General features: G+C 48.6%; 1 protein-coding gene across 1 annotated transcript; it reads right to left on the minus strand.

Annotated features, from left to right (window-relative positions):
• Window positions 1-8,081: 8,081 nt before the first annotated feature.
• LOC104878294 (uncharacterized) lies at window positions 8,082-9,218 on the minus strand. Its single transcript, XM_010648425.2, has one exon. The coding sequence runs from the start codon at window positions 9,216-9,218 to the stop codon at window positions 8,082-8,084; it is 1,137 nt and encodes a 378-aa protein (XP_010646727.2).
• Between the last annotated feature and the right edge of the window lie 540 nt (window positions 9,219-9,758).

Raw genomic sequence — 9,758 nt, forward strand, 5'->3', positions numbered from 1 at the left:
GACCCATCGACCTGTTTCGACCAATCGGATTGCTTGCCACGTTCATTTGTCCAACCATAGTGCGCCACGTAAGCGACGTACACTTGTCCAAAGCTGCCTGGACATTTGCTAGATTGTTTTTGGATCCATCTTGACCGTCAAATGCGTAGACTCACTCCAGGGCTCATTCCCATCTTTGGGCTTGGGCGTACAGTTAGGTTAGTTAGGCCCAGCCTCCATCAAATGGTTATCCAAAAAGCCCACATTCCCACATGCCCAAAACCTCTTTGAAATGCTTCTTCTTCTTTGGGTCAGCTACTTGTTTCTCCCCTTTTGATAAGAAAATCAAGAGATTAATTACAAAATTAATTGAAATAGATTAAATATAGCCCCAGCAACATCACTAAGGAATGATCTGCAGATTCATAGCATGCTTCAAACATCAGCAGGTCTTATAATTCCAGACGGCAGATGCATGCATGCACAAAAGGCATTCCATCTTGTTTATGTTTGGTCCAGATTTCCTCATCCTAGAACGAGGAAACACGCGTACAAAATCTAACAAAGTAGAACCTCTCTTCTTATTTCTTCCACTCCAAGACAAATGCTGAAAACCATGGTTAGTAGTTCCGTGTTTTGATTGCACCTCAATTGAAGTTTCCTTAAAATAAGAGGTCAGGAGTGTTGAGGCCTCGCGTCCCTGGTGATCCACGTAGTTGCCAAATGGATGGACGCACGATCTCAACCAATATAGATTCTTGGTTCAATCGTACTACCTGCAAAAGGCGTCCGGACAAGGTATTCGGACGCACCCTCCGATGGTTTTGTCAGCCATGGTTAGAGAGATAGAGATAAATCAGTTGGCCTTTTACCAGATATAGCAAACTTACCTTCCTCTTTGTGTGAAGATTCATATATATAGTATCAGAAGCTTTGTTTCTCTTTTTAATGGTAGGGAGATATTTTGTGTTGTCATGATGACACTAGGTGGTGACAGGGCCATCATCACCCTACGGGCGGCTGATAGAGATCGTGGTAGTTGTTGCGACTGTCAGAAATCGTGGGAAGTGATCATAGGAAGTGACTTGTCGTCACTTCATTTTTGTCCTTTCACCCTGCAAGTGGCGGAACGTGGGCCATGGCAGGCTGTTGTGATAACGTGTAAGACTTGCTTACTTCAGTCAATGATCCGGACAAACATACCCGGATAGTGTATGTCGGTCGTCCGGATGTGCTGTGGCAGTCGTCCGGATGTTATGTTTGTGAGTGTTGTGTGCCTCTCCTTGAGGGAGTCCGGATAGGAGAAGCGCGCCACGTGTACTCTTAGGGAAATCTGGATGAGGCTGATCCGGATGAGAATGTGTGTCACGTGTCATTAGGAGATGTGTGCCACGTGTGGGGAGGGGTCCTTACCATACCCCCCTTTTTAACTTGCCTATTTTGCCTGAGCAAAAATGGGCGGGTTAAAAATAATTGGTTTTTTGAAACTGAGGTTTACTTTTTGCGCTCATTGGGCCACGTGGCGAGCAAGGGCGAAGAGAGAGAAGAACATTTATGATGAGCCGTCGTCTCTGGGTATTCCCAGGCAGCGTGTCGTTTCAATGATGGCGTAGCTGAGCGTTTGGTATTCCGAGGGGCTGTCGCCCTATAAATAGCATACTGTGCCTTCTGTTTGCGTTTTTCCTACTGCATTTTTCCATTGGTGCTTCTTCTTCTACCTTCTATGCTCCTTTGTTTCCGAGTGAAGCCCTAGGGTTTTCTGCTGGTGATTTTCTCGTCTTGACGGTGACTGCATTGCAGTTTTCAACCTTTTCTTCCATTTTTACACATGGTATGTATATTTGCTCTTGTCTTTTCCTTGTTGCGCTTTGGTTTTGTTGATTGTTTCTGGCTTGCTTGGGCAAGTGTCTTTGCGACTGGGTGTTGTCAATGGTTTCGAGGGTTTTTATTGCCCCCTTGTGTTTTATGTGGGTTGGGGGTTTTTCTTTGGGGTAGAGTTTGTCGTTTAGGGTTGTGGGACCGGTTTGTTGTGTTTTTGACTGTTGGTACTTCCTCCATGCAAATTTCATTTCATCGCGAGGCTAAAAAATGTCTGCGAACTAGGAAGCGACCTCTTCTGGCCCGTCCGGCGCTGCTCATGCCGAGAAGTCTGTGGAAAAATTGAGTGTGAGGGAGTTCCGCGAACTGTTCTGCATCCCCAACGGTGTATCTGTTGAACTAACTGATGGGGAGGCTGTGTTGACTGAGAAGGGTGACGACCACGCTATTTACTTTAGCAAGGAGCAGTTCAACACTGGGCTCCGGTTTCCCTTGTCGTCGCTGTTCAAGGAGTTTCTGCACTTCACCCAGATTCCTCCGGCATATATTCATCCGAATATGGTCCGGGTGCTGATGGGGTGCAGCATTCTAAGCCTGCTGTTCAATTTGGACCTTTCACTGCTGGAGGTTCTCTTCATCTATTCTATCAAGAAGGTGAAGAGTGACATCTTTAGCTTTGTCGCTTGCCTTCCGTCCCTGCAGTTGGTGACCAGCCTGTCGGACTCGACCAAGGGGGCTGCCAAGGGCCATGTGCTGGTTAAGGGCTTATGGGCGGGCTTGGCGGGGCATCCGGACAGGTCATTCGCCCCCAACCAATTGTTGAAGGTCCCCGGTATGATTATTCCTTGTTTTTCCATGTGTTGTGAGTTTAGGTCAGCATTGTTGGGTTGCTGACATACTCTTGCTTTATTGGGTGCAGGCCAGGATAAAAGGGGAAAATCAGTGGAGTGGGTGGAGAAGGCCTTGTTCGACCGTTTGAACAGGCTCTTCAAGATTGCGGCGGCCGAGCGGAGTTGTGACATGCTGCTCTCCGCGCAGAACCTCCGTTTGGTCACCCGGGAGCCGCAACCGTACGTGCTGAACATACTCCCAAGGCGGCTGCCTAAAGAGGTGGTGGTTGGGGAGCACTTCGTTCTTCCAGACCTGCCATTCTATGCAGCGGTGCAGAGGGCAGACGCCCGGACACGCAAAACTCGCCTTAATAACCGGGAGGAAAAAAGGAAAGAGGGGCTTTTGCGGAAGGCTCCAGGTGGCAAACGGTCCGCGTCCTCTCCACCTACTAGTGCTCCAGCAAAGAAGAAGAAGAAGGTTTCAAATAAGGGGAAAGAAGTGAAACTCCCCACTCCTCCAAAGAAGGTTGTAATCCCCCCTTCAACTTATGTGAAGGAAGTGACAATAAGAGAGCCGAAAGACCCCGTCCCGCCCTCTATTTCAAGCGGTCCCGAACATCTCGCGGGTCTGAACCACTCGGGGCCTTCACAGTCAGTGGCTGAATGCCTGGCTCTTCTGGCTGAGGAGACGATTTCAATAAATCAGCCTGGTTCTCCCCATCCGGATGCGGATGTAGCCGAGGCTTCTTGTGCGGCCGCATCGCCTCTTTCGGCACCCCCAAGGGAAGAAGTAGGGTCAGAAAGCCAAGGTTTGCCTTCTTGCGGGCCAAACCCTTTTGCCCTTGTACCGGCGAAGGGGCCAGCTAGAAGGAGGTCGCGTCCGGCGCGAGACCTAAAGTCTGGCCTCTTGGGGCGGGTTCAGGATCGGTTCTTGGAAACCATTGAAGTCAGCTGCTCGTTCGTCCAGGATGATCATCCGGAGGAGAGCAAGGCGGAGATGGCAGCAGAGAACCCACCCGCCCCGGTGGTGGTCCTGGATGGGGGCTCACCCGGAGAGACTCAGCCGGCCGAGACTGCCAGGGCCCCAGACCCGGAGGAGGAGTCACTCTCCAATGCTTCATCAAGGGGGAATCCCGTTGATGATGCAGCTTGCATCTCTACTAGCGCTTTCAGCTACGTGGAGTTGAAAGAGAAGCTGAAACGGATTCCACCCGGCTCAAACGTTGTCATGGCCTCAACAAAAATATTCGAAGTGGTGGAAATGGTATAGTTTTACTTCTTCATTTTTCTTGCCATTCTGATATGTTTGTGCGTGGTTTGTAACTTTGTTCTTCTTGTTTGCATGTTTCTCTGCAGCTGGTGAGCGGTCTTCGCGGCATGGTCCAACAACACAATATGTTTTTTGACCTGCTTCGGACTGTTGATTACATGAAGGCCTTCGCCTCTCAGCGTAGAGATAGTGAAGATAAGTTGCGTTTGAGACTGGAGGAGGCCGAAGCCAGTTTATCCACCGCTCGAGAGGATAACGAGGCTCTCTGGGCAGAACTTGCTGAGGCAAAGTGCCGGGAGGAAACTTTGGATGCCCGTCTGCTTGAGGCGGAGGATGAGAAGGCTCTTCTGAGGGGCGAGGTGAGGCAACTCCGGACGGAGGTATCTATTGAGAAAAAGCAAAGAGAAGACTTGCAGCTGCACTTAACATCGCAAAAAGAAGAGCTGGAGAGTGAGATTGCTGCAGAAAGGGAGGAACTTGAAGCGGACTACCAGAAGCAAGTAGACGACATGTACTTCTTCGGCTATCGCTGCTGTATGAAGAAACATGGCATCAAACGGGACGTCCCTTCAATACCCCCAGGCGAGGAGGAAAAACTGCGCGGCAAGCCTGCTCAATGAGAGCTTTTCTTTTTGTAATATTTACTGCTATCTTCTTTCTGTATCTTTGTAGTCCGGAGAACTCTTTGTATATAACTTTTACAAATATCAATAAAACATACTTTTCATATCTGTACTTGTCTCTTTCTTTCACTGGTAATATTGCTTTAAATTGAACACATTCCACGGTCTGAGTAATGGAGTTCCGTCTAGCTTTTGTAGATGATAAGCTCCACTTTCACTTGACTTAGATACTATATAGGGTCCTTCCCAGTTGGCTTGAAATTTTCCTGCTCCTGTTTCAACACTATTATCAAAAACTTTTCTAAGTACCATCGTACCATTTTTTAAGCTTCTGGGTCTTACTTTGCGATTGTAATGAGTGGATGCCCTTTGTTGATAGTCTGTCATCCGGATGGATGCATTTTCCCTTACTTCATCTGCCCAGTCCAAGTTTCTTCCTAACTCCGTGTTTGCATCATTTTGCTTCGCTGCCTCAGTCCGGATAGTGGGTAACCCTATTTCGGTAGGAATGATGGCGTCCATACCGTATGCGAGGGCGAAGGGAGTGTTTCCTGTCGGACGTCCAAGTGTGGTTCGATAAGCCCACAGGACGCCGGGTAGCTCCTCCACCCATTTTCCTTTGGCTTGCTCGAGCCTTTTCTTTAAGGCAGTGATTAGAGTTTTTTTTGTGGCTTCTGCCTGCCCATTACTTTGAGGATAACGCGGTGTGGAGTATGAATTCTGGATGTTTAGTTCCGAACAGAAATTCCGGAAGGCGATGCTATCAAACTGTGGACCATTGTCGGCTATAATGGTTTGGGGGATTCCAAAGCGACAAATGATGTTTTTTCATACGAACTTGGTGACATCTTTGTCTTTGATGCTAGCGTATGCTTCGGCTTCCACCCATTTACTAAAGTAATCCGTGGCGACGAGCAGGAATTTCTTTTGAGCGGGTGCGGTTGGTAAGGGTCCTACTATATCCATACCCCACTACGCGAAGGGCCAGGGGCCTGAGATTGGTTTCAATGTCTCCGACGGCATGTGTGGAATGGAAGCATGCCTTTGACATTTATCACATTTTTTGACATAGGCTGCTGCATCCTTCTTCATGGTGGGCCAATAATATCCTTGCGAATGGGCCCTATGCGCTAGAGACCGTCCTCCAGAATGATTGCCACATACTCCCTCGTGCATTTCAGCTAACACATACAGGGCCTCTGAATGACTTAGGCACCAAAGGTAGGGACCTGTGAAAGAGCACTTGTACAAGTGCCCCCCAACCAGAGTGAAACGGGTGGCTTGCACCCGGATCTTGTGTGCTTGCTTAGGATCTTCGGGCAGAGTGCCTGTCTGGAGGTATTGTATAATGTCGTTTGTCCATTATTGGTCGTCTGGTTGGCTTGCCTCAATGACGTTGCAAGTGGAGGTCTCCGTGACGGAAGAGTTGGCTTGCACATGTACAGGCAAAAATATGGTTTCTTTGATAGGGAGGGAGACAACTATGCCTGCCAAGGCGTCTGTGCGTCCATTTTCAGTTCGTTTGATTTTTTCGATCGTCCACTTGGTGAATCGTTGTAAGATATCTCTCACCTTAGCTAAGTATCGCGCCATGCGCTCATCTTTAGCTTCATATTCCTTCTGGACGTGTCTGACCACAAGTTGAGAATCACTATAGACACGGAGCTTGGAGACGGATAGAGCCAGGGCGAGGGCCAATCCGGATAGGATGGCTTCATATTCTGCTTCATTGTTGGCTCGGATGGCTTGCTCCAGATGTTCCCCTGTTGGGGATTGTAGTAGAAGCCCGACTCCGGACCCTGATGATCGTGAGGCTCCATCAACTCGTAAAGTCCACCACTTTTTTTCACTTTGTTCCTAGCGTTGGCTAGGCATTCGGGAGTATTCCAGCACGAAGTCAGCCATTACTTGGCCTTTCATGGACAATCTAGGTTGGAACTCGATTCCAAATTCGCTCAATTCGATAGCCCGTTGAAGCATTCTTCCGGTTAAGTCTGGCTTGTGAAGAATGTTACGGAGGGGCTGGTCAGTTAGCACGACCACCGGATGGGCTTGGAAATAGGGGCGGAGCTTCTAGGCGGCGCTCCGAAGGGCCAAGGCTATTAACTCCATTTTTGAATATCTGGTTTCTACGTCCGCCAATGCTCTACTGACGTAGTAGATAGGTTTCTGCTCCTTGGGCGAGGGGCAGCGGAACAGAACAGCGCTGATTGCCCACTCTGACACAACCAGATACATGTACAATTTTTCTTTAGGAATGAGGCTGCTCAGAATGGGCGGCTGCGTAAGACAGTGTTTAATTTTTTCAAAAGCATTTTGATAGCAGTCCGTCCATCCGTTTGCTCCAGCTTTTCGTATTGCCAAGAAGAAGGGTCGAAGTTCATCAGTGAAGCGGGCTATAAAACGCCCTAGTGCGACAAGCTTGCCTGTGAGGCGTTGTAATTCCTTCTTGCTCCTAGGAGGAGGTGTTTCCATGACTGCCTTGATTTGATCCGGGCTAACTTCTATCCCTCTTTGGCTGACCATAAATCCCAAAAATTTGCCAGCACTTACGCCAAAGGCGTATTTAGAAGGATTTAGCTTCATGTCATACTTCCTTAAGAGGTGAAAAACTTCTTGCAAGTGGAGGACATGCTCCTCTCGGGTTTTGCTCTTAACCACGATATCATCAATATATACTTCTACCGTGTGGCCTATCAGAGGTTTAAAGATCTTCGTCATCAGTCTCTGATAAGTGGCGTCGGCGTTTTTGAGTCCGAACGGCATGACTCTGTAGCAATAGAGGTCGTGTGGCGTTATGATTGCTGTTTTTTCCTCATCAGCCGGGGACATGGAGATTTGGTGATATCCGGAGAAGGCATCCAAGAAAGAGAGCATCCCTTGCCCAGTAGTGGAATCTACAATTTGATCTATTCGTGGTAAAGGAAAACTGTCTTTTGGGCATGCAGTATTGAGGTTGGTGTAGTCGACGCACACTCGTCATTTGCCTTCTTTTTTGGGCACCACCACAACATTTGCCAACCAGTCCGGGTAATCTACTTCTCTGATGAATCCGGCTTCTAGTAATTTGTCAACCTCATTCCGGATAATTGTTTGCCTGTCCGGGTGGAAACGTCTAACCTTCTGCCGGATGGGTCTGGCTGTCGGCAAGACGTTAAGATTATGAGAAGTAATGGATGAATGAATTCCCTTCATATCAGAATGTGCCCATGCGAAGATGTCATGGTTTTGTCTGAGGGAGTTTTGCACGCTCCTGGTTTCTTCTGGTGTTAGGAGGGAACTGATATTCGTAAGGTGAGTACCTTCTTCTGAAATTTGGATTGTTTGCAAGGGATCTGCTGCCGAGGGATCCTTGTCCACTGGACCCAATAATTGCTATTGGTCATGTGCATTGGTGGACTCAGCGAGGGATGCATCCTCCTGGCTGGTCCCTGTTTCTCGTGCTATCTGGTAGCATTGGCGAGCGGCTAACTGGCTGCCATATAGATCAATTTGCCCATCCTTGGTAAGGAAACTTACCATTTGATGATATGTAGAGGGGATGACTATCATGTAGTGTAGTCATGTGCGCCCTAAGATGACATTGAAAGGTGATAAATCTTGTACCACCGAAAATTGTACGTTGAGAGTGACTGGGCCAGCTTGGACCGGCAGTACAATGTCTCCCAATAAAGTAGTTGACAACCCATTGAATCCGGACAGGATTCGCCCAGGGTTTTCAAGGCCCGTGAGACTGTTCCCCATGTGGCTAATGACTGATGCTTGCATAAGATCGGCCGAGCTGCCTAGGTCAACCAAAATGCGTCTCACGTCGAAGTCTCCTATCTCTAGGAATAGGATGAGGGCGTCACGGTGTGGCTGCAGTGTCCGGGTGGGGTCTACTGGCGGGAAAATGATTGTCTCATCTATGGGGCGAGGACTCCCTCCAGTTAGTCCAGGCCGGATGAAGTTGATACGTTCGTGTAGTGATGCAACCCACAACAACTTTTGTCTCTTTCGTTTAGAGTCATACTCCTCGTCAGATGGGCCTTCGTTAATATAGTTTATAACGGCTTTGGGGACAGCTGGGGCTCTAGGGGCTCCAGAATTATGATTTTGGAAAGTGTCTCTACCTCTAGTGTCTGAGCAAAGGTATTGCCTTAAATGTCCCGCATTAATGAGCCTTTCAACCAGATCATGGAGGCACTTGCATGACTCTGTTGTGTGGCCATGTTCCTTGTGGAAGGCACATCTCTTGCTATGATCTCTTTTGGATGGGTCCGGTCCGAGGGGTCTAAGCCATCTGAAGTCGGACAAACCTTGGATCATAAGAAGAAGATTTTCATATGATATGGAAAGAGGCGTGAGGGGTGGCCTTTCCGGGCGACTTGGTCCCTCTTGTCTTCGATCAGACGGTCTCGGCCGGTCCGGAAGTTTGGCACTTCTTTCCATGCCACTTCTAGATGCTTGTCCAACAACTAGGACTTGCTGGGTAGCTGCTCGTACGTCATCTTCGAGCATTGAATATTTGTTTGCACGTCTGAACAAGTCGTCCATCGTTGTGGGAGGTTTTTTAGCTAGAGATTCGAAAAATGGGGTGCCTGGACAAATGCTTCGCTTGAAGATCTGTAGGACAGCATCCATGCTGCAAGCCTCTACTTGAAATACGGCTTGACCAAACCGCTTCACGAACTCCCTTAAGGATTTGTTATCCTGCATTTTTATGTTTTGCAGAGTGCTGATGTTCTGCTTGTGTCGAGCGGAGCACAAGTATTGTCCTACGAAAGCTTCGGACAAGCCCCTGAAATTGCCAACAGAATTGGGAGGTAGACAATGAAACCATGAAAGGGCTTGCCCTTGTAGGCTGGCAGGGAATACTTTGCACAAGAGCGCATCGTTGCCAATATCGAGCGTCATGAGCTGTCGATAATGCATGATATGGTCAAAAGGGTCGCTGGACCCATCGTATGTGGAGAATTTTAGTACGAGGAATCCCCTTGGGGGCTCGTAATGAATGATATGAGAGCAGAAAGGCATGGAGAGCATGTCGTCTAGCCTTCTGTTGATGGAGCCAATGGGTGGCTCGTTTGGGAGGTTTCTCCCATCTTGTCGTACCGCTAGGTGCAAGAGAATGTTCCGCACCATGGGAGTGACCATAGGGTTAGGGCGTGCCGCCCAGGTTGTGGCTGCTGGTGGCCTTGCTCTCCCAAGCTCTTGTGGGCCTAGTCTCGCGCGCATTGAATTTGACAACTGGGATTT

The sequence above is a fragment of the Vitis vinifera genome, chromosome 17, assembly GCF_030704535.1.
Source record: "Vitis vinifera cultivar Pinot Noir 40024 chromosome 17, ASM3070453v1".
NCBI classification, from domain to species: domain Eukaryota; kingdom Viridiplantae; phylum Streptophyta; class Magnoliopsida; order Vitales; family Vitaceae; genus Vitis; species Vitis vinifera.